At 37.4% G+C, this 26,305-nt stretch overlaps 1 protein-coding gene across 1 annotated transcript in view; it reads right to left on the bottom strand.

The window, feature by feature from the left end:
- The window catches only part of prex2 (phosphatidylinositol-3,4,5-trisphosphate-dependent Rac exchange factor 2), a 171,372-nt gene that overhangs the window by 28,347 nt on the left and 116,720 nt on the right, over positions 1–26,305 (bottom strand). Inside the window, exons 26-35 of the mRNA XM_006633898.3 lie at positions 24,321–24,500; positions 23,167–23,261; positions 21,583–21,665; positions 20,456–20,546; positions 16,817–16,945; positions 14,871–14,912; positions 11,692–11,909; positions 8,346–8,448; positions 7,573–7,716; positions 6,767–6,881 (exon numbers count right to left, since the gene is read on the bottom strand). Coding sequence (XP_006633961.2) covers positions 6,767–6,881; positions 7,573–7,716; positions 8,346–8,448; positions 11,692–11,909; positions 14,871–14,912; positions 16,817–16,945; positions 20,456–20,546; positions 21,583–21,665; positions 23,167–23,261; positions 24,321–24,500 — 1,200 coding nt within the window. The remainder of the gene's footprint in view (positions 1–6,766; positions 6,882–7,572; positions 7,717–8,345; positions 8,449–11,691; positions 11,910–14,870; positions 14,913–16,816; positions 16,946–20,455; positions 20,547–21,582; positions 21,666–23,166; positions 23,262–24,320; positions 24,501–26,305) is intronic.

Below are 26,305 nucleotides of genomic sequence, written 5' to 3'. Positions count from 1 at the left end.
GACTTTGAGGAGCATTAGCATAAAGTAGTAGACCACTGCACTGGCTTTTGAGGCTTCACTCCCACAGGTTAGTTTTATGGGTAGCTTTAAATCATGCAATGCTAAAGGTTTACACAGTAGTGTTCTCCAGAGATAATGGAAAAGAAATCTTCCAACTGGTGTTTTTGCTATACAGTCATGAAATTTTGTTATTTGCAATCGTCAGATGAATACGAATAAGATCAATACAAAGCATTCATACAATACATTTTCCCTTTTTTTATTTTTGGCTAATCCCCTCCATTTTATCATTTTAAAAGAAAATACGGCTTTCAAGTGACCACAAACATTAGGACATAATCACTTGAGGTACAGTTCATTTTTGAACTGCTGTGGAGGGAAGAGCAGATAATGGAAACATCTGACGCACAAAGCTTTGCTTTCTCTTTACCATATAGTGAAGAGAATAGTATAGTAATAGCATAGCATTGCATCCAGTATTAACTTTAGGCTGTTTCAAACATGCCTGCCTATTAAAAAAAAAACAACTACTTAGTTATTGTACTGTATATAAATATGCTTGTACTGCTTAATTAATCTTAGAAGACCTGAAACTGAAATTCATTAACCTTTAAGGCTACAGAATCATTTAGCTGGATAACAATATTTATCACTCCAATCAGATACTTCGCTGGAACAGACATCTCTTTATGACAACTACAGAATCCTGCCGGGCAACTCCCTCTAGGACCAGACAATACAGATTGTTTGTCTAATCCTGTTTGTCATGGATGCCAACATAGGACATCCCATGCACATGCCAAAACTGCAATCATCAACCGAAAATAATCGCCAGCGTCAGATCCATCACTAACAAACTTAAACACAGCACCAGAGGTAAAGTGTGCAAAGAGAACGATCTTCAAATACAGTACAGCAGTAAAGAAGAGCTGAATGACAGATTGTGAACAATACAAACTTCATAAGCAGAATTGTTTTCTGCTTCGCCACTGAGAAATGTCAAATTTCTAGCAACACTAAAATTGCTCCTATGGGACTCCTGTTATCCAAAACACCCTTCATCCATCTCCCTTATATAATACAAATCCAGCGAGTGTATTCTAACCACATGGAGGCTCTAAATAAATCCTTGAATGAAGAACTGTGCTGTATTTGGCAACATTTCTCTAACTTTGAAGTCTTGCTGATGCAGGGAAATAAGAGACAGACACTCTGTTAGGGGAGCTAAAAAAAACTGCAATGAATTATTGCTTCTAATAGGCCTGCCAAAGATTACTTAACTATTGTGAATTCCAGGCCAATTAAATACTATGCATGATGTATGGCCTAAATGTTCTTCCTGGCAAAGGTAATTTAAGCTTTCAATGCCCAGACAGTAAGATAACCCAGATTCAGGCTACACCAAGGTTATGCTCATATGACATCCATGTTGGGGCTAGAACTTTTACCAATTGTAAAAGAACTGGTATCAATTTGTCTAATTTATTATTTCAGGATATTATTAAGTATACTTTGCTTCATAGTTCATTGTCATATAATTTAAATGCAAATATGTAAGGAATCATTTCCAAATTCATTTGGCTTCTACATACAGTAAATACTATTCAATCATTCTAATCTTTGTGTTTCATAAAGCGAAGAGTTTACATTTCACACTAATTTGCTGCTACAATATACAGTACTAATCAACACAGAACTGTATAAATATAAACTTGCCATAAAAATCTATAACCCGAAACATTTAATATAATAACCATCTACCTAAATAAAACGACTCTAGCAGCTATGAAGAAGGCTGTTTTAGTGATTATTGCTAAGCTTCTGTAAAGCACATCTCAAAATGTGAAGCAGCAGATGTCAGCAGGGAATTATTTGAATAATGTTGCCTCTGTGAAATGTGGTTCTGTCCCCTTTGCTCTGTGATGTGCCTAACTCAATATGCAGGTTCTGTTGTTATTTATTACGTATTTTGTTGCAGACTACAGTGGGTAGAAGAGGGTACTGTCTGCTCAGGCAGAATCACTATTTCTTGGAGAGAGAGGAACTTCTAAGGAGGCTTCAAGAGATGATTGCACCTGTCTGGTGAGGAAAGAGAAACTGACACCAAGAAATCTGATTGCGGATAAACCCCAGTCTCCTCTGCTTATTAACACAGAGGAAGCCTTGAGAGGACAACTAGAAAGCATCACAACACTTCGTATTTGAAAGAAACATACAAACAACAGAGGTAGATTTCCAAGTTAAGTGCCCTGAGTGTATGTTTTCTCTCGTTTTTGTCTGCTCCTCTTCTGTGTCTAGTGGTGTTGTCTGGTCAGTGGTGTTGGTCTGGAAGTGAGGCTCTTGATCCTACATTCTAAAGTGTCATTCTGTGAGCCAGTGTGTTTGTAATATTTCCCATCTTAGAGCTGTCATTGCCTGTAAGTTTTGCAATGTGGGGTTTCAGGCATTCAACAAAGAGTACTGATCTAGGATGTCTGCCTTTTGCTAGAACCCAAGCTACCATTTACAAATGGCACAATTTTATTATGTTCCACTCCATTCTCTTACGTTTGCTATCTGTTTTTGTTGTTACAACAGAAGAATCTGTCACAGTTAAATTAGCCGACACAAAAAACTTCATTACAATTCCATTATGTCTAGGACTGTGCTTGAAATAAAACAAAACTGTAACCCACCTGCTGGCTGTAAATCCCAGACAAGAGCCTGACATTGACTCTCTAATGGAAGTAGGAAGTCTCAGAACAACAAAATGTCAGGAAGCACTTGGTTTGTGATTTGAAATTGGCAAAGGCAATGAAAGATTTGATTGAATTTAATTTTGATTGAATCAGGACCAAACACTTTCACAAAACTAAAAACTGGCTTCCTTTTGTGGACAAGATATTTCAAAGATCTGAAGAAGCAAAAGGTAAACGTTCACCACCTACAGTATGGTAGCTTTTGGGGAGTTACCTGTACTGTAGGTCATTACCTTTGTAAGATGAGCAGGTTAAACTGACAATTTATATTCTCATTTCCAGATTTATAATGAGCAATTTTGAGTGTGATCCGGAAGTAAATAGAGTGATACAATGAGGACAAAAGTTCAGAGGTTTGAGTGTGTCTGAAAGTTAAATGGATACATTTTAGTGTTCCTGAGTGTATAGTGAAGATAACATTTTAACTCATAACACTTGGCTAGCAATCACTTGTTACATTCAAGAGGATTAAAAAGTACTTGCAGATACCACAACTATGGATGATTTCCAAGGATAATAAGGTGCTGCAGGAAACGATGTTTCCAGTACTGTTCGCATCATCCTAATCTGAGGCGAGCATTAAATCTGAGTCATGTTATTGTACTACTAGATCACTGTGGTAACATCTTTCATAAGGGAGGTGGGAGAGGTAATTTCATATTCCATGCTCTGAAAAGGAAGTGATTTAACTGCTGCAATGCTTGTGCCTGTTAGTTTTCTTACATGCCATCCTGGTCTGTCCAAATCACTGCTGTATATGGACTCACTGTACAGATTTTTGTCTGATATAAGATTAAATCACTTTATTGGCCATATACAATTTCTTACATTAGGAATATTTCTTTTCACATACCCCAGCTTGCTCTCCATGAGACATACAGACAGGGAGAGAAGCTTGGGGTCAGAGCACAGGGTCAGCCAGTGTACAGCACCCCTGGGTTAGGGGCCTTGCTCAGGGGCCCAATGGAGTAGGATTCCTCCACCAGCCATGGGATTTGAACCAGCAACCTTCCAGCCACAGGCGCAGATCCTTAGCCACAGAGCAACCGCTCCACCGCAGATGTAATCAGATATTACATCTGATATTACAGTATTCTACACTTTCAGGCTGCCTGTAAAAGAAATCTATTTTTGGGTATGGTACAATGGTATTGCACATTCCAGAAATGAAGTTCCTTTGGGTAAAAAAATAATGTGAAAGTAATCTTAAATGAAAATAAATGAACAAATGCTTTGCTGTACCAATAGGCTATGCACAAGAAGAAGCAGCTTGTATCCGGTCTCTATATTTTACAGACAGTGAAAGGGAAGAAAATAGTTGAAAGCTGAATCAGACCCTGTAATAGACAGTCATCTCAATAAAAATGAAATTCAGAGCAATGTGCACCATAAACTAACTTTTGAGATATTTGCTCAGGTTTCTGATCTGATAAAATAACTGCAGGAGGCTGCCAGACATAAAACATTGTTTGACACACTGGTGCTTGTAATACCATTAATAAACTTGGAATACAGTATGTCTATGCAATTAAGTGTGTTAAGATGAGATGAAGAAGCTAACAATTGCATTTCAGACTATTAATCAAAGATTTTATTGACAGCTTCTCAGTTCATCAATTTAAGGACATTAAAACATTTCAGATTCAGGGAAAGATCTGCCTGTCATTTTGTAATGCATTAGGTTTTGCTGGAGCAAACTGTTACACCTTTGCAATTACAGACATATTCTTCTGCAATGGTGAAGGATATTCTCACAAGCCAGACAAAGTATCTTAATTGGGCACATGACATTTTCAAGGCAGGGAACACTGCCCCCTTTCTTCCTGTTGTCCAGTAATGTAAAATCAATGTCATGAATCACATAGTCACACATGCCAATAATTCCATCTGTCAAGCAGGTCATTTTTCCTTGTTAGAAAAAGAAGTACTTCATACAATCCAAATAGTGCAGCACTATATAACGTATACTGTAAATCATAATCAGGAATTACAAGCCTACTGTAGACAGTGTAGATCCTTGCTCTTTTGATAGATTTGGTTAATTACATTATACATTATTTTGACCCCCAAAATAGTATTCTTATTTGTTTTAATTTCAGTTTTCTTTCATCGTTATTAAGGGTTCAAGAAAAAATATTACTGTACTGTACATAAAGCTTTTAACGATTGATATATTGTGCTTTGCTAACTCACAAGTGTTGCTTTGCCATAAGATGATTACTGAAAGGTTTGTCAGAAACACAGTTGTATGTAGATGGGGATCTCTTTAGCATGACAGATCAACAGCACTTTTTTACAGGACGTTCATCTCCCTTTAGTGAAGCAAGATGTGCTTGTCAAGCTAAAACTTCTGTTTTCAATTTTTTTAACAGCTGTTAAATTGATTTCATCACAAAAGTTTAGTTTGAGGAAAAGTCTCAGGTTCTGCCAATAATTAGCTCCAGGGTATAAATATATGTAGCTAGAAAACGTTTTCCAGCATTTGTCATACTATACACCTACCTGCCGCTTTCAATCATTTTTGCTGATGTTTTCAAAACTGACCTCTTTACAGCAAACGACAGCAGTGCTCTGCCCAAACACCCACCCTTCTCCCCAATACCTCAACATATCCATAAACTGCAATAACACAAATCTACTTCTACTGTGTTACTCCACTCCTTGATGTCTGGAAAGATAAAATATTTTACACAGCCCTGAATCTGTCACAAAATGCCTTTTAATCCACGTGCTTTTTATGTCACCCGAATAACACCACTAATTTTTAGATCTGCTAGTGTCTGTCTGTCTCTATGCCTTTAGATTTGCTAGTCTCTATTCACACTGTACACACAGATGTCCTACCCTAGTCTCAGACTACAGCCATCTATCCTTCTCTTCAGCTATGTATCGTTTCACAAAAGTCTTTAACAGACTCATCAATCTTTTATTTAATTTACCCTTTTGGGATCTGACTACCTTGTTCATATGGCTAAGCATCGACTTTCACATCCAGCATCAAAATCACAGCACAGCTGCAAATATTCTAGGCTACCACCCTATCTAGTGTTTCAACAACTAGTATCTTATCTTTTCTCTTTGTATAAAACTATTAAAACATTTCACGTGAATGTGTAACTAAATCCCATTGGATCTGTTTGATCTCCAGATCACACAAATGAGATTATTAATTGGCATAAGCATTATCTCCTGCTTCAAAGCTTTCAGTCTTTCTTTCCATCTCCAAGATCCCTGTTTGTTATGGCGCTTGCACTCAGTCTTTGTTCCATGATGTCCAACTCTGGCCTTGGTGTTCAGGCATCCATTCTTTACTCCAACTTTATCCAAACTAGGTGCCCATTAATCTCACGTTGACTTCACTAGTTAGGAATCCAACAGCCTTGTCCACATGGCTAGGCATAGCCCTTCAATCCAAGCACCCACACTCAGATCAGTAATCACACTCTCAAAACTATTTGCAACACCATGTTATCACCCTTAATTTCATGTGATTCAAATGTTACTGCTTTTATTTTCTGCATTCCATTGCAAAGGGACTAGTTTACTTCAATCCAAACATGTATTATACATAAAAGGTGGGGGGGTGTACTTTTGGAGAAATTGGCCTGGTGAACATCCTTCAAATCAAATATGTTAAGACTAAACTCTTTGTCCACTGCCAGTAAATACTGGAGCAGTCATCTTTTTACGCCGTGGTAAGACATCATACTTTTTTTTAAAAACCCAGCACTGCCTTAAAAAAATCTGTACCTGTGCTGGTCAGTTAAACAACTATGTTTTTAGATAATGTATGTAAAATAGTATAACATTTTTACTTTAAAAGACTAAGAACTATAAAAGAATACTAAAAAATAGCTAAATGGATTAAGTTAATAAAACTGCCTTGTCTCGTCAAAACTTTTCTCAAAATATCAAATTTAATGAATTCAAAATTCACTAGGCACCCACCACAGCAAAAGAGCATTTACCTCAGGGCTATAAACAGAAAGGAAATCAATTCACTTAGGCAAGATGAACAATTAACACACCTGAGCCTCTGGTAGTACTGCTTAACCTTTTCCAACGCAGCTGCATTAATCTGGGCTTGAAATTCTTCCACAGATACGTTGTCTCTGTAGTAGTATCCTTCCATACTTTCCAGTGCTGTGGGAAAACACAAAGACCTTTGTTACAACTCATATTTAAACAATTAACAGAAATGCAGCAAAGACGGTAAAGAGAGTTAAATGGAATCAAAATCCCAAACGCTATTTTTTCTAGTTCCTGTAAATGACAGGTCAAAAGGTCATATACTGTATAATGAACAGTATACAGTATATGCTGATTCATGAACACATTACTGCCCATGTTGGCCATGTTGTGCAGAAACAAATACACTTTTGGATGTTGGATGTACTGTATTGCCAGGTACAGTACTATATATACATTTTGAAATGCTCAAGTTTAAGAGATTTGCAGCATGGATAATTAATGAATCTGTTTGGAATGTGCATTAGGAATGGCGGCGCAGCCAGCACTCCTGAGAAAGATCTTTATTAATTCATGAGTTCAGGGCCTGGATTTTTACTGCACAGAATATAAACAATGACAGGGGCTAGATCACAGTAAACAAGAGGCTTCAGGAAAAGCACTCATGGGCTTCCCAGCCTTAGACTGTATATTTAGTAGGCATGACAGCTTTCTTCCTTAATTTACTATCACTAGATCCTTTAAAATACAGATACGCTGTAGTTTAAATGTCACTGTACTATCAATTATCACTTTATGCTTCATGATCTTTGTATATGATTAATACAAAGTAGAATTCTGTTCTACTCAATTGGGGATAACACACCCTGGGTGAAGAGGACTGGGTACAATTTGAATCCCCCGCCGTTCTTAAGTCTTTGTGGAAGTTGGTTAAAGTTATAACTTTCAAGATAGAAGTAAACCTTCAGGGCCTGACGAGTCCCCTCCACCTGGTATGAGATAGGCATATCTGTGGAAGTGAACAGAGAAAGCTCTTATCAAAACAGGCTCACAAGTCTGTCACTGGCAAGATTCAGAGGCACACACACGATAGTGGAAATCCACAGGACATAATGATTAGTTCTTCCCAAACAGTCTTCCTGGCATTTCTGTATCAATACAGTAAAACCTCAATATTCAAAAGTTGAATACATTCACAATATTGCCTAATTGCAGAAAATTTTAAGTGACCACTTTATCAGCATTTGCAGACCAAAATGGCTGCTTTGCTCACTCTCACTCTCCTGTGTAGGTCTCTGTAGTAAAGGCATAGCTTGGTTGACAAAGAACATGTTTACGTAGAAGTACATCATGGGTTATGCTTTAGTTATTCAGGAATGTGTAGATGAGTTGAGTGTAGACCAGTAATCAAAGCCTGTATGTGACTCAGTGTTGTGCTACAAAAAAAAAGAAAATTTATTTTCAATATAAATTGTTAATCCCAAGCTGAAATACTGTAATGAACCACATTCTGCAGGGCAACGCATAACCACAATGTCTCAAAAGTAAAGGAGGTTTATATTATTGCATTTCTAATGGCTATTTTTCATGATAAAGTATGTGATTTAACATGAGATTCATCTTAAGGTTCGTACATACTTGCCACCAATGGTTCCCCTTCAAACTGTCGAAAGTAGAAAGTCACCTTTTCAAGGTCTATTAGGGCCACCTGTGTGTCTTCCAACATAGCCTGCTCATCCATCTAAAGGCACAATAAAAGCACAGTCAAGCTCCCTTTACCTTAAGATTTAGCCACGTTGTATATTTTGAACACAAAAGATCGGAGCAAAATGCACAAGTGAGGATGCGAAGACATTTCTTTCAGTATTCCATTTAGTTTATACACTAATGTGATGTGAAATACATTATTCATAAAGTAAATGTACACTAAAGGAAATTCTACAGACATTTATCCTTGCATAATTATACAGTACCTTGAAGGCCATTAGCAAAATTAAAATGCTGCAACAAAATCTTGGGCTCAACGACAACCATTTTTTCCATACATAAATGTTGAGTTCTTTGGTAATAAATAAACAGAATGAGCCTGTGGTAGAATATAGCCTATTGCTAGTAATAGAAAATGTCATCTTAAAATTAGTTTATCTGTTCTAAAATTATACTGTACATGCAATGATATTTGGGCTCATGATACTGTTTGAAATATCAATACAGGTTTAACCTTCAGAGTTGGGAATTCATATTCTTAACTCTCACTTGAATCATAATGTGACACACATTAAGTATTGGTTTGTCATTTGCTTGTGGCGGGTTAAAGTCTGCATTTAATCCAGATCTTAACAGTTATTATAAAAGCTGCAACACTGCAGTAGGCCAACCTTGATATACTGCATACACCAATGTGGTCTTTATTTTATATTCAGGGTCAGATTCTAATTATTGATCACAAAAAAACATTACAGGACACATAATTTGTTTATAGAATTAGTCAGATACCAAACACTTCTGAAGGACTATTTTCCCATGTGTGAAGTAAATGATCAATATTAAGGTGTTTAAAAATTCACTAGCATTACATCTCACTTAGGAATTCAAATGTAATATCCTGGCATATGATGAGATGCTAATCGGGTGTTTCTGTTTACATGAGAGAAAGATTGTTGTTTACCTCAAAATTACCATTAAAAAAACAACGCTTAGAAGAACTGATTGCCAGATCTCTTATTTTCTACAGAACCAATTCATTGGTTTGGCTATTGCTGTGACTGAGTCAGTTTGGACATGCAAAGGATTTGAAGCATATATGCCTTGGATATGCACTCTGCATGGAGAATGCACACCATAGCCTGCAGTGACTGAGAGTCAGCAAACACGTGGCAGTAAAGCCTATACTGGTAGAGACTGGAAGCAGTGTAAGAAGAAGTGAGGTAGTGAGGTATGACTTCCTACAACAGAATAGATGAGAACAGATTCTACATGGAACTGTGTGGAACTGCCAGAAGGGGAAAATGAGCCGAAGGGATGTCCTGAGAGCACATGGTGGGCATGAGAGGCAGCTAGAGGAAGCTAGAAGAGAGAGGACACTGCACTAGTTGGACACCATGGGTGGGGGGGTAAAGAGCGGGAACCAATTGACGTGCAATCAAGATAATAGGGGTGGGGATGGTTGTGAATGGGAACCCTGATCCTGCAAAGACTGATACCATTTACACCCTTGGGACAAAGTGGGCAACGGTGACTGCTTGTGGGCTCCTAAAGGGACAACAAAAAGGAGGACTGGGAAAGGGGGAGAGATGAGACAAGGCCGTGAGCATAGGTTGGACGCACAACCAGAAATGGAGAGAAAGGGGAGAGGGGAAAGAGTGGGAGTGAGCAAATGTGCAGCGATTGCAGAAAAGGAGAGAAGAAGGGTGATGGGAAAGGAAGTGGACAAAGTTGTTACAGAGATCCAAGGAGGGTTGATGACATTAAGATTACTGGAAGAAAGAGATGCATCGTGGCAGGTGCAGGAAGCTGCATGTTTTCCATGGAGAGGCTGAGGTTGAAGAGAGGATTGTTTCAGAAAAGGCCAAGAACCACAGGGAGAGGTGCAATCTGCAGATCTAGCAATGCTGAGTAAGAGAGATTTCTGCCACTGACAAGACCGGATATCTGTGGGCTAGAAAAGATGGAGGAAAAGGGTTGTGCGCCAGGAGGATATTCAAGTACTGTATGTAAGAAAGCAGAAGTGTGATACTGTGTAACAATTTGACATTATCTTGAACTTCGGTTTAACAATTCCATTTGATCAAAAAATGCAGGACATGCATCTGAAGATACCTTTGGTACCTTTGTTAACAAAAAACATCAAACTCAAACATCATGAAAAACATCACAGCCAATTTAAACTGGAGCATGAAGAAACCTTAAGATTCAAGTCTAGAGAAAAACATCCCTGAACCATACAACACAAATTTAATGATTTATGTCTGATGGCTCACCTCCTGAGAATTAGTACTTTAATATTGTCCCTCAGTATGACTGTAACAGTAGTGTGTTATAAATATTTACATGTAAACTACAGAGAATTGTACATTGTCACAAAACTGTTATCATTTTAAAGCACTGGTTTAATATCACTGACTAGTACTGATCTTGTATCTGTTTTGAGATATTTATTAATGTAAAACAAATCCTGATAGTGCTGCCTCCCCATCAAAAAGGGAGAGCAGCACTTGTTCTTAAGTTAGACTTTCAAAACTGTGTCCACTTAAATTAGGATTAGGATGTTGGCTGTGAATAAGGATCAATTCTGGTTAATACTATTTTAAAGCACAATCCCTCCTAATAATATTACGTTTCTTAGCTGTTAATGTTTGAATACAGAAATACAGAGGCTCAGTAAATCATTGTTCCAAAGGGGGGATTATAGGGGACATACTGTAGCAACCTTTTTGCAATCATTAAGTTTGAGTTAAGAATATTGGACAGGTGAAAAGAAAACATTTATCAAAGGAAGAAATTATTAAGAAACTGTCACAGAGGAATCAGGAAGAATAAGGAAAAAATATCAATTAAATGCTACTCTATTGTTCTTTTAAGCCTTGATCATGTTAATTGCTTAATGTATCATGCAGAGAAGGGCTTTATTATTTAAACATAATCCTCATTATACTGCGAAACAAAGCTTTTTTTATGCAACACAATGAGATGTTTGTTGTGAATCAAAATGAAGTCTGCATAGAGTAAAACCTTAAACTAAAACGCTACAGTACCAAAGCACTGCAACTTTCCAACAGACCTCAGGCAACATACAGTACAGTATATAATACTTTCCAAGAAACATAAAAGCAAGATCCATGTGTTTGCAGGTGTTACTCCAAGATGTTTAAACATCAGATACTGTCCAACAGACTGTGTGCGAAGTTCTGTGTTCAAATCCAGTTAGTCAGGCTACTGAATTGCATATACTGCTTGGATGCACAACATCAGCCAAGCTTCTTACCAGATTGGGGGACAGCAGTGACTGGAAGTGGAACAGCAGGCCTGCACTGGCTATCTGCTCCAGCCACCTTTTGCTGGCCTCCTGAGTTTCTGTTTCATACTCCTTGCTGGTGTTGTGTGTCTGATTCAGGACCGCCACTAGCTGCTCTGAAAACGCACAGACTGCAGCCACCAGGCTCTGGCAGAATACCATATCTCGTCTCAGCTGAATCTCAGAGTCTACAGATGGAAAGCAGAGCAGGTCATCAGGAACAAATGCAACACAAAGCAGATTTAAAACCATGTTGGTGTTTTAATTAAACCATTTCCTTTCAGCCAGAGGCTGAAACGCTACAGCACATTTAAGTCCATATCTGACCATTGAAAACTATTAAATAAATGTATAGTTTTCATCATTTAAAATATTTTTAACTTTTTATAGCTGTTTTCAGAACTGGATCCCCAATACACATGGTTTTTAGAGAATTAAAAAACATCATATACTTCTTCTGGTCATTTCGGACACAAACCTTTGACTAAAATGTTAATGTACTGTAATTTATGAAATATAACATTAATATTTGTAGTATGCAGTAGTGCATAGGAATGTGGTGTTTCTGGGGAGTGTAGCAACAATTTTACATGAATCTGTAAGGTCTATTGGTACAGGGACTCACAAAAGTATTATTATGACATGCAAAATATTTGACTTCCAAATGCAGAATCAATATGAGGCTGTTACAGAACATATGATCCCTTGACTTAACCAATTGACTTAAAGTTGACTTCATTTATTTTCCTAGTATAAACAACAACAATATTTATTCTTTTCACATGTTTTCACAGCAGGATTATTGATTTGTTATAGCTGTGCTCTATCACAGAAAAGAATCATTACAAGTAGACAGACATTACTGTTGACTGAGAAAAGGAACTGAAGTCATCAGCATGATGAAAAGGATCATAACCTCAAAGTTCCAAGAGCAAGAGGTAAATAATTTATTTTCAACCACATATCCATTGTTTTGTCTTTTCATGTTATTAAATTAATCCAATTTAACTTAAGTAATGTGGGGAAAAAAATACCCAAAGAATGAATTTCACAAAAATGATTTCTATGTCCCAATTTCTACCTGATTTTAGATTCTGAATCTAATTAAGATTAATCTAAGATTTAGAATCAGAAGGACAATGACCATGCCCTTTGAACTTAAAAACTGAATGTCGGGCTTCATTGTGAAATGGTTCATTCATTTAAAATGGTTTCCATCCAGTCAAATCTATTCAAGACCACAGTGATGGGGAATTGGGGAATCTGATGGCAGAACCACATTCATCATGAAGTAGTGGGGGATGACCTGCTGCCCTTTTCCACCTGACAAACTGGAAGAAGACGACTGCTCAGGTGACAATTTAAAAACCTGTGGAAAATTCCACAGCTCTGTTGACATCTGCTGTACAGGTAAGAATCTTCAAGGTAGTGACCAAATGACCGGCCCGTGGACATTTTTGGGTGAGTTTTAGTATTAAAAGACATTTTTGGTTTTGATGACAGTAAGTAGCTTACAGTAGCTGCCTTGTTATTTCAAGGACATTTCAAGTAGAGTTTGCTTAGAGCTTGAAAGGAGCTACTGTAAGTTCTATTGCCATCTCCCTGTGTCCAACTACTAAAAGGAGATCACTACCACATCGCACAACGCCTCTAGCTGTGGCACAATGATGGAAGACCTGTAAGTAAAACCAGACTGCTGCTGTAAGAGCCACAATTTCTAATCATGGTATTGTAGCCAAGGACACCTTGAAGTGGACTGCTTGGTCATCAAAGAGTGCTTTAGTCTCAATGTTTTGGCAACATTTCACTCTGGGCTTAAGCAATCTCGCCTACCAGAAGTCTCCACCTTAAGCCTCTGAATTAAATTTGCGATGTAATTTCTCACTTCTCCACCTGATCCATTTAGTAAAGGGGTGCAACAGCTGTTGCACTTCACCCAAGCATGTGCTGCACGTTAGCGGTGGATGAGGTGGGAAGAAAAGTGCATTCTCTTATTTCCAGCCTTTTACTATCTTAAAGACTGATGGAAAATTAATTAAAGAGGTAAAAAGGTGGGGGGATTGTGCTTCTACATTTGTGACTTGTTCTGCTGTAGTGGTGTCATTTGTCTAGGAGGTGCATTCAATCTTTAGAAACTAGATTCTACATCCAAGCCAACTTACATTGGTACTCAAGGCATTGTACCTTAGCAATCAGAATGAAGAACCAAGAGAATAACAAGTGTTTCTGCTAGGTTTTGAACCTATGATCTTTCAGTTATGAGTCAATAACCATAGCCACTGCACAACACTGCAACTAAAAGAAATGCCACCATGAGCACAGCAATAAAATAAAAGCAACACATGCATGTACTGTATCGCATTTAACCACAGCTGGAGACATTTAAACTGACATTTTAGTCATGTGTTCCCCAAACACATGCTATAAACTAAGCGCTGTACAGCACCATCATATGATACAATAATACTTTTTTTATCAGATTTCTCAGAACTTTGTTTTGCATCCAAGCAGCTACAGTATGAGTCTTACAAAAACAAAAAAACAACACAAACATAAACATTACATTAAAATAAATATAATGTTACATAAAAGACACCAACCCCTACTTAGTCATAATGCACACTGCCTACAGGAATCCACATAGTTTAGCAGACCCTAAACTTTAATTCCCCCATAATCACTCTTAAGCCCCTGTAATTGCACAATACCTACTTGTTTTTGCATCATCAGAAAGAAAACATGAAAGTTAACAAGAACAAGATTGGTCTAAAAAAGTAACCCCATCCTCTCTTCTGGTACAATCACCAGCTTCTGAAAGACAAACCACGTACCTCTCCTTTCTCATTAATTTACATTACAGGCTATGGGTGGCAATAACTTCAATGGTAATGTAAATGTGTGGTTGAAATACAAATGGGTATATAATTGTGGCTGTGTGTTTTTAGCCAAAACTGCTACAAGTTCTTAAACCGCAAACATTTTGTTTTCCAATATATTCACCTCTATATTTAAAGGTGGCGGGATGTTTTGTGAGACCACATGCAGATAAAAAGACACCAGATCAGCAATAGATGAAGTGTGCAACTTTAGGAGGGTCTCCTGTGCTTTTTAATGGAGAAACACTGACACTAAATAGGAGAAACACTTACCTGTATACTGAAGTAGAACCAACAGCAATCGTGCCTTCACCTCTGAAATACACACAAGAAAACAATTTGGTTCAAGTTAAAAAAGAAACAGCTAATTAGATGCAATCAAACATCTGATTCACATAGCCAGATTCAGATTACAAACCTGGTACTGTATGTGACAGGAGGTTTTTTTGCATTTTCCTTCTACCCAATACAATGTCATCATCAAGTACTTGGTTAGCAATTTGCGGCTGGGACTGTAGGTGGGTCAAAGTTGTGATTTAATCTGACACTTATGTTTATGTACTGTAATTTCCTGAACTGAAATCCCAAATAAAAACACCTACTACATGTCAAGACCTTTGATGGCATTGGGTTTTCCAATATTATTTGTTTTCCTTGGATAGGGTTAACCTACTTTTTTCACATGCTTAAAGAGACCAGAATAGCAATCCAGTTTGCATATAGAATATAACCAAATGGCATTGTGCTGCTTCTAAGAAACCTATAATTCAAATCAAATCTCTTCTTGGTAATACTAAGATTATCTTCAGTTCTCTGTTCAATTACCAGCTTTTCCACTGTGGAAAATCTTCCCTTAAAATCCTCCCTTGTGTAATTAAGCCAAAAAATTACCACCATTGTACTTTTTACATCAAATCTACAAAATTATTCAGAAATTAACCTATAATTCACTCTAAGTAATGGTCTCTGCTAAGGTGGCGTTAGTAATAGTCATAATCATAATATAGATAGACACTTTATTGTCCACTGCTGTGCAAAGAAGATTTTCTTTTCAGGTTCCATCATACTTTACTTTTAAACATTATACATATGACTCTCAAAGCATATTATTTCTTTCATTGTTATATTCCCTTTGATAGCAGCTACTGCATAAAAAATGTTAGCTTGTGAGTTTGGCTGCTATTTAATTTGATTTTCTTTAGAACTAATTCAGTACAGACACATGGATTGAATCTGAATCAGGCAAGTGATCTACAAAACAGTTCCCCACAGTTCAGTGTGACCCCTTGTGTACACTCACTTAATTCCTCTACCATAAAAGAACATAACAAAAGTTACAAAAGACGGGTTGCCATTCAGCCCATTTGGTAGTTAGTAATGATACTGAGAGGATGAGTTCCAAAATGTATTTAATACTTCTTGGTATACCTGTAGTTCACAAACTATGACGCACTATATGGAGCCTTGTGCCAAAATACCATCTGTGAACGGCAATCAATTTAATTATATGATTGATTAAAAAAAAACACTGTTATAAAATTTTGGAACTGCACTCTGTTCTTTTAAAAATATCCTGTCCCTTCAAGGACACTGGCATACAGTACATTCCCTCAAAAATCAAATTAAATCAAAGCCACATGAAAAACAAATTGTTTCTTCCCCTATACAGGCCCTGCTTTCTGAATTAAATTCAATTATTGTAGAAAAACAATGCAGTTATTTTTAGTATAGATCTTAAGGCACTATAAAAAACCATGAATAGATTTGCAACGAAATTGAGTATAATAAAATAAAACTCTCAGAATGGGAAAAAAATAAAATGCAGACATGTATCATGTAAAAAATACAACACTTTAATGTTATGAGTTGCAGAAATGCCAATGAATGCTGAGCGTGATCCCCACTGCATAATTCGTCATCGTTCATCTGAAACCAAACAGTGCTCAGCTATTGTATATTATCTGATCCGTCTCTTTTGTTATTTGAGTCTTTTCTCAGAAAGCTATCCCTAAAAAATGGATTAAAGATATAAATGAGGAAAGTGCCTTAGTGTCGGTCTAACTTGTATGAAAGTCGTTAAACTGCTAAACCAGTTTACTTTTCTTTACTCACATTAAAATGTGATTCATAACACCCAGAGGCCCTATTCTTAATAAAGGTCACCCTTTGAGTGGTTTGGAATTTTTTTGTATTCGGCTGAATGTATTCTTGGAACTGACCTTCAACAAACTTGGCAATGGTCTGCGTTAGGCTCTGGACACTGCTGGGGAGATTCCAAGGATCCTGTTTGATGTGAAGCCGGAGTTTCTTGGTGCAGTTGACCTTAGGCTCCATCTCTTGCTGGAATTCTGTGCAAAATACATCACCCGATAGCGAAGGTTCATAAGAACAGCCATGATTTTTTGGCCAAGATGAGGCAGCACTCATGAACCCCTTCTCAATACATTTGTTTCAATTACTACTGCATGTAGTAAAATCCCTTTCAGGTATGATTGTGCACTCGTGCTCTTATGTCTATTTCCGATAGACAGTTCTGAATTCTTCCATTATCATACTGCTCAGCCCACTAATGGCCTACCAGTCACCACCCTCTTAATTGTAGGTTTGCTCAGTGAATCCACAACCAAACTGAACAAATGGTTCATGTCCTGTCACTCTAAATGCCATTTTTATATCTTCTTGCATACTTAATAAAAAGGTGTATTATGATGATGCCAAACACACTGATTAGTGCAGAACATATGATAATCAGTTGTGTGCTGAACAGCAAAGGAGATGTTGTAGGAAAAAAGGTTTGTTTCACTCTTTCCACTAAGAGATATGAATGTCCTTCTGTTTTTTCACTTGTAGGTCCTTTGAAGCCTGGCTCTCAGTGGCATGAGCCACAAGTCCTTTTTCAATTATTGCTGTTTTCATGTAAATGAGAGTAATTTAGCACATCATCCTAACAACGTTGGGGCCCCAAGTTCAAATCCTGGGATGCTGTCTGCGTAGAGTTTGTACGTTCTCCTTGTGTTCGCGTGGATTTCCTCCAGATACTCCAGTTTCCTCCCACAATTCAAAGATATACTGGTGGATTAATTGGCTTCTAGAAAACTAGGTACTGGTTTGAATATGTGTGTTTGTGTCTGTGTGTGCCTTGAAATGGACTGGTATAACGTCCAGGGTATATCCTGCCTTGTGCCGAGATAGGCTCCAGAACTCTCATAAAGCCAGTATTGGATAAAGCGGTTTGGAAATGAATGAATCAATGGATGGATGGATGAGAGTAATTTAGTGAAAACAATGACGGAATGCAGGCAACTCAGGTTTAAAATATTCTAAGATTAACGTGACGCCAATGCCACATTGGTTCTAAAGTTATGAGCTTCATAAAAATTAAAAGACCCTATCAGACAGAGTCAGTATTGTACCGCACTCTCCTTCCGGTGTCTCTCTGTCTGGGGCTATATATTTCAGGGTCACTTATTCCTCCTCGCTCAGCATTGACTTTTGGATGTCCCGAGACCCGCCTAGCACCAGGCCGCCGCTTCGTCCGTGGCCTGAGGGCACAAATTTCTATACTTCCCGAACTCCTGCACGGCTGAGCCCGGGCTAAATCCCATCCCGCCGCTACGCATAGGGTCTTTTTCCGCTCTCCTGCCATTCTACGGTTCGTCCCTTCCGACATACGTGACACAGGTTTTGGCAAATTCATCTCCGCTTATTCTTTATAACCAGATTCTGGCAACTGCACAGCACACTGAACAGTGCAGACTTTTCACTTAAGAAACCTGCTATATATTCTCTGCAGGTGACCTTACCAAGATAAAGGGACTGTATCTGCTCATGAGATTACCTTTAAGGCCTGTTTAAACTATTTTTAAAAAATCAATTTTTAGATTAAATCCATCTGGGACGTTAGACAAAAACATAAAACAGATTCAATAAGCTATGAAATCTTCTGCAAGAGACAGAGAGAACATGCGGAGGATTAAGTTATCTCAACACATGGGCTAATTTATAAAGCCTTCATCTTGCCAGTACAGCACTGGCAATTTAATAAAGTTCTTGAGAAAATGTAGTGCCTGTAAACTTTGTTTAGACCACACAGTTAGGGTAATGCTGAAATGTAGAAGCCTTTGTAAGTTTTCTGTTGTTATACATTAATTCCCGTCTGTATACTGTATTACCAGTGTTTTCCTTATGTAGTTAAAGTACGTACAATAGATAAAGGTGAAATCCCTTAAACAATATCCTCTGAAATACAAGTTGTATACAGAAATGGAGGAAAATCATGGTAAAACTTAACGTGAATGAGATTCAGAAATATCATCATAACTATTATATAAAAAATACACAACACCCAATATAGCTATTTGCATAACAGTTATATTAAAATCATTTAAGCTCATTACATTACAGACACTACAGACTTATTCATATCAGATCATAACGAGAAGAATTCAGCCAATCAGAGGGAGACATGAGTCAAGTAAAATCCCATTTACTGTATAACCACCCTTTAGTTAGTTGTTAACACCCTTTGAAGGAAGGCACCTTTAAAGGACTTGAGAGCTGACAAGCAATTTCTGCAGATAACAGAGGTCCTGGTATGCTTCTGTGAAATTACAGTATATTTTGCTATGTGCTCGTGTTGTGTTATGAATGGTTATGACTGTGTGTATTTGTTTACCCTATACCAGAACCAATAGTCATCAAGTCATCAAACACAATCTGCATTTCTAGCCCAAATGATACCCAGTTTTGTCTAAAGCTCCATCATGTTTGTTTTGAACTTTGAACTTGTTTAGGCCAGATGCAGTGTTAAAGTCCCTATTGTCCTTTCAGGTGTGACAGAATTGCAATATTCTGAGACAAGCTATAATTAATAATTTTGCCACGTCCTGAAACATTTAGAATGCATCTGAATTTTACTCCCTATGAATCAAATTTCTGCCAAACAATTTGTTTAAAATTTCAGGTTAATAAAATTAATCAATTATCACCTATCACCTGTTAAATAGACTTAAAGACTGTAGTTTTTAGTATGTTTTTTTTTACTTTCTGGTTTTCCACAATTTAAAATTACAAATATATTTATCCAGGTATCCAAAACTAGATAAAATATTTTCTTATTAGAAAGAAATCTGCTTATAAATAACTTCTAAAGTTGAAGAGTATAAAGTAATACAACGTTTACAGTAAACAATTATGTTTGACATTTGAAACAAATACATTTTCTGTTCATCTTCATTTCTTCTATTATTTATGTCCAATGTAAATATCTATTGGTTGTTATCTGAACAATGTGTTTCCTCACTGGACCACAATAAGTTCTGAAATACACAAAGAAGAAAAGAAGGTCTACGAAGGATATGTAAATTCCTTTTATGTAGGTCAGATTCTTTAAACTTCTGTTTCTGCAGCATAAATTATAAAAATCAGCCTTCATTTTTGAAGCAGCTCAATAAATCTAAACATCTGCTTTTATTTGCAGGCTTTTTTTAGAAGTCTGATTCCATCAGGAGTGAGGAACTCTTTTTTTTTTATTTGGAGGAAGACCGCTGTTTCCAAAGTGGAATTTTTTTAGCACAGAGAGTACCTTATTTTGAAGTACAAACATTTTTATCTAAAAAGAGCTAGCCATTTTGAAATCATATAGCCAACAACTCAGACAAACACATCAGAGGCTTTTGTCTGCAGCTGTTCTGGTTCTTCATATTTATCTTTAGATTTTTGCCTTACAGAAGAGAAAAGGTGGGGGAGTCCGTTTGAATAAATGAATAAATTTAACATTTTGAATGGTGATGCATGTATAGAAAAACTGTTATTTGAGTTACCATATCTCTGAAAACAGGTGTCTGCTGGCATTTTACCTTGTAGGCCTCGGCCTGGAGTGAAGCACTTTGTTTGCTCAAAGACTCGAGCTACAACCGCACCCTTCAGTAGACTCATTATAGACTCAACCTGGGAAGCAAGCAAAATGGGACATTCAGAAGTTCGGTCTAATTTTTATATCGACAAAATGTGACGATAAAAATACAGTAATTTCCTCAGTCTCTTGGCTGAGGAAATGACAGTACTGGCTGAAGATCAGCACTGTCACAACCCTAACTCACTTATGAAGAATGAGCCAGGGAGGCAGCTGCAATGATGAAGTTGAGGGTGGAGGGAGGGGAGCTAGAAAAGATGTGCGCAGAGTTGTGTGCAGCCAGGGAGTATTTATACTGTATGTAGGGGAACGGAAGTGCAACATTAGAATTTGACCTCTTCCCAAACTTAAATAAACACAATTTGGGGCTGAAACAGATTGATTTTCAATCTTTAGATCATGCTGAAATTGTTTACAAATGCGACAAATTTTAAAATACAATAATCAATCACATTTTAAAAATTAATCTAGGTCAAAGCTAGAAACATAGCAAACATTTGAAGATGACCAAAAACATTTAGCAGCATGTTATGGTTAAATATTTTATTCACAATTGAAAAATGTCCTTGTTAAATGTTTTCAAAGCAAATATTTATGGGCCCCAGGACTTAGAGAGCATGAAACGATTAGACACCATTTAAAATATTCCTTCTTTCTGTTTCTAATAAAAGTTTATCTAAAATTGAAATAGAACATTTTAGGTCTCTAGTCATCATAGAAACAGAGGTAAAAGGTATTTAGAATAATCTAACAGATTTTGGCTTGAGATAAAAAAAAATATATCACTTTGGATATTTCACAATATCTTACTATTTCAGGCAAATAATAAAAAATACAATTAATTTAATGGTTTTATCTTAAAATGATATTGAGGCTAGGTTTGGGGCATTCTTAAATGCAAAAGAGGTACCACAACTGCAACATATTTACAATTTAAATGTTAAATATTTAAAGTATGAAACTTGAGGAATGTGTCTGTCAGTATGTTTTAATTGTATTCCATTATAAAAAAATAATGGCTTATAACTACTATATTCTTAATGAAAACACTCAATGATACACATACTGTACCTGGCTAAAGAGATGTTCTAGAAATCCATGTAATTTCTTTTGTTTGTCATGAGAAATCCATACGTTGACCGGCAACTCATCTCCTTTTAGAAAATGGAGAACAAACAAGTTTTTAGGTACACAATGATCAAGACAGCACCTTAAAGAGTCATTTAGTTGGTTAACTAACAAGACACTACTTCAGCATCCAAAGCCACACTCAATAAGCTCATCTAAGATTTTAAAGGGTTGGAGTTGCTCTATTTTCCCAGCTATTTTAATGGCAACATACTTTTAGAAAGATTCACAGCTCAGTTGCTCCCAGCACTGGCTGTCATGATATCAGAGTGGGATAGTGTTATTGATGAAATACCACTGTGATGTACAGTAATGTTCTGGAAGGTTCTGGTTTATTGTCCTTCGCTATAGTTGGTACTGCACTTTATTTTGTGATATTTTTTATTCTGTGTATTTAATATACTGTATTAGCAGGGATTACGCAACTGTTATGCAACCTCAGGGTTGGAGTTTACATTTGATAATCAAAACAATTTTTTTCCAGTGATACAGTAAATGGGGCATTTGGCTATCTGGTAAGATCAGAGCTCAGTTATTGTGTCACTGCACCCTTAAATATTCAATCTTAATGTCCGATTGAGCTGGTATTGTCTGTGCTATTAACAGACTTCTAGATAATGAACCTACACAAAATTTAATAAATGATGACACCACCGTCATTATAACTGCAAATCAAAATAGAAATAACAGTTTATGGAAATGTTAAATTACACAAAGTGTACTATCCCTTAATATTATCAAAATGAACAGCGAATCAAGAATCATATGGTACAAGTGGAAACGGAGTTAAAAGTTCATTTGAAACAAGGAACAGGATGCACTTAATTACACAAAGTGTTGTTGAAGCTGGCTTCCTTCAAGAAATGGCTGGAAGAGATACTTGGATCAACTTACTACTAAACTGACTAAATGGACAGAGTGGTTTCTCATTTGTAACCAGTTTATGTTTTTTATGAGGCACACGAGGTTTCACTATTTAAAAGATAAACACTGAGAAACCCACCGAATGAAGGAAATAATGTAATATTTTATTTTAAATAAAACTGTTCTAAATTCAGCATACATACTCTTTACAATAATCAATGGGATATTTAAAAAAGTGAAATACTTTAGAAGAGCGGTAGTTAAGCCAGAAAGATTTTCACTGACACCTTACCCTGGTTCTTCTCAAACATTTAATAAGAACAGTCTAATAAATCAGAGCCGAGAATAGAAGCTCCTCTCTAGTGTAATAAACACTCAGCATGCAAGAACACTGACTGGATGACTTTCAAAGCCTTTTATACCAACGCAACTCATTTTCAAACTTCACATCAACTTCAAGTAACTCTGCTTTCATTAAATTTTCAAATAAAAATTTGTTTTCTATGCCTGTATTGAGTGGCACATGTAAGGGTTTAGGAAACGTGGACAACATCTGACTCAGGAACAAAGAAGCTCTGAAAATCATCCTGCAGGGTGTCTCTCTTCACAACTGGACCACTGGGTCCATTTTGCCCACAGAGGGCTTCATTAGGAGGGCTTTACCTGAGTCCATCTCATCACTGTGGACGTATGAGCTGCAGTGGCTGCTGCAGATGCTAGTGAAGGAGGCTATTGAGTTCCTGTTACTGTTACAGTCACTGCAATGAAGGAAGAAAAAAACACATTCTGATATTCTGTGATTTCCCCCACCTTGCTGCAGTACAGTTAATACTGTAAATGTTTATGCTACTGCAGTCAAACCACAGAGTAATCAGCTGTATTACAAATTAATTTACTAAATGTGTAAAAGCACACACTCGTGTTTTTCACATGTGCAGGTCTTTCTGTAAAACTTTGTGCATTATTGAATCAAGAAATGTCTCAAAGGTCTATTTTTATACCTGACTTTCTTGAATGAGACATTATCTGAAAAATACCAAGGACTCTAAAGGCATCCTGTGATGTCAGTGAGAGATGTGGTACGGCTCCAATCACCTCTACCTCTCCTGTCAGGCACTGTGGAGCTTGCATTGTGTCAGACAAACAGAGAACTTCACTTGTCTGATTCATTTTTATCCTGAGCTTTGCCCTGAGCTAGTGAGTACATGAATAAGACAAGGCTATTTCTTGAAACAGCTAAAGATGCTTTTAAAAAGGCATAGAAATATGAAAAAGATTGATTGAAATATGAAAAGATTGATTTTTGGGGGGAGTGAAGGGGGTACAACAGAAGAAATCCCACTTCCACATAGACTGGAAGAAACAAATCTATTTGAATGTTTACCAGGCCAGTATAATATATACAAACTGCATATTTCCAGCTGATTGGGCATAGACCCACTGCATGATTTTAAAAGAAAAGGGGTGTAACCCTGGCGTCCTGGCCAAAACCACCCCTGGCCTTTAACAGTCATAGCCTCCTAATAATCCCCGTCTATGAACGGGCTTCATCACTCTGCTCTCCTCCCCACTGATAGCTGGTGTGTGGGGAGTGTACTGGCGCACTATGGCTGCCGTCGCATCATCCAGGTGGGGCTGCACATTGGTGATGGTGGAGGGGAGTCCCCATTACCTGTAAAGCGCTTTGAGTGGAGTGGCCAAAAAAATGCTATACGAGTGAAGTGTAATGAATTATTATTAGAAGTAGGAGAAGTAGTATTAGCAGTAGAATTAGTATGATTATATCTTGTGCAGACAGGGCGTGGCTGCAGGGTTACCTATATGAGTCTCGGTTGCTGATGGTGTCGTGACCCGAGTCCTCCTGCTCGTCCCCGGCCACGTTGAAGCAGACCTTCTTGCCATTGCGCTCGCCCTTCTCGCCCTCGGCGTCAGCGGTGATGTAGGCCTCCGGCGTCTTCGCCTCTGTCGCTGGGGGGTGGGTGATGGAGGAGAGGAGGCTGCAAGAGAGGAACAGAAAAATGGACTCGGCATTCGAAACGACATGGGATAAACCAGCAAATGAATGACTCAGCAACTTCTACTCCCACATTATTAACCAGGTACTTCACCTTATTTGCTCCCAGCTGTCACAGGGGAGCATTTCCTGGGGGGGTAAAACAGTATAACCTGTTTACGTGGAGATGTTAGGTATTATTGGTTTTGCAAGCTAAGATAGTACCTAAACTACCACACTATGATTATCAGGAGAGATTTTCCACGCTTCTCAAGACTCTCAGAAGTCTTTCTGACAATGCGACAAAATCTCATGGATCATCGCTTTGACAAAGGATTCATCTTAGATATGTCAGCCCGCTGGTAACAAAGAAGACAGTATTTGGCGGACTGGCCAAACAAGTGCGACAGAACAAGGAGATTTCCACTGTTACTATCACTAGGCGTGCCTTCATTTGGATGAGCATTGGGTTGGGAAGGTATCAGAACATCAGGGTGGTCCGTTCCCAAGTAACTCCTTTAATAACTCACAGTTTCATCTCCAGGCTCCCCTGCAACACAACCAACTAAGGAGAATTGGCCATTGGCCAGACCAAATCGCTGAAGAGCGAATTCACGAATGTTAAAGTCACAGATGTCACGACCCTACTGTATACAGTATACACTATTTAAATTAGCAGTTTACATCTTGAAAGATCCAAAAGTACTTTACAAGTAATAATGGATTCATAGAACCCTCCCCCCCCAAACTGAGATTCAGTTCTTATTAAAGTGATGTGCAGCCATTTTGTGTCTGAGGCACATGGGAAACTAATGACGTTCTGAAAACCCTAATAACATATAGAGCTGTTCAAGCTCAGTCAGTTTGCTTGCACAGCTCTGTAAGGAGGAATGGGCAAACACTGCCAAATGTAGGTGTTCTACAGTACGTTGGAACAGGCCTACCCAAACAGAACTATGGCTGTAATTCAAGCAATAGATGCTTCCACCAAGAATTAACTCAAGGGTGTGTACACTTATCCAATCCATTTTTCTAGGCTTTCATTTGTATTGACTTTTTAGAATGCCTGAGCATTTGTTTTTCACTTGGAGACTGTGTGATACAATGTGTAAATAAAGCTCAAATAAATTTATATTTAATGTGTTGTGATTTTAGGCCACACAATAAGTTAATTTGGAGAGGGTTGTAGACTTTATCATAAGCTCTGTATATGTTCATTTTACTCAGTGCATCAAATTATAAATACAATTTAAAATAAGTACAAATCTAAAGTATGTCTGGTCTGTGTTTGCATTTTACTCTAAAGTCTTTGTTATTAACTGTACAGAGTGTACCTGACAAAACACACTGCACTGTAATGTGGTTAAGCATAAAGGTTATAATAAGGTTAAGCAGTAAAAGTGAACAAAAACTGAAAGTTTATATTGGGGAAATTAATTTAATGAAGTGTTCACATATTCAAAACAGATGCTCTATATTCTAGGTTGCAATAATCTTTATACATCTGAAACCTACTAAATAAACAGGTGGCACTTCTGGTTGCAATAAAAAGTAATTATTATTTTCAGTATGTTTACAAGTCTGTGATTCAGCCCCAGGCTCAGATGCAACTTACTCAACTGCTGCATGAAATAGACTCTTTTTCCGTATTGATGAAGAAAAATGTTATAAGGTATGATATTGATCCCTGCTTAAGGTTAAATGGAGATTTATAACATTGTTCTGAGAATCAATTTTCAGCATAAAACATTCAATAATAACACATCATTTTAAAAACTAGAAATATCAGTGATCAGTCACCCAAACCCA

The sequence above is a fragment of the Lepisosteus oculatus genome, chromosome 6, assembly GCF_040954835.1.
Source record: "Lepisosteus oculatus isolate fLepOcu1 chromosome 6, fLepOcu1.hap2, whole genome shotgun sequence".
Lineage (NCBI taxonomy): Eukaryota > Metazoa > Chordata > Actinopteri > Semionotiformes > Lepisosteidae > Lepisosteus > Lepisosteus oculatus.
The sequence above is the reverse complement of the archived record's forward strand: the minus strand, read 5'-3'. Positions and strand labels throughout refer to the sequence as shown.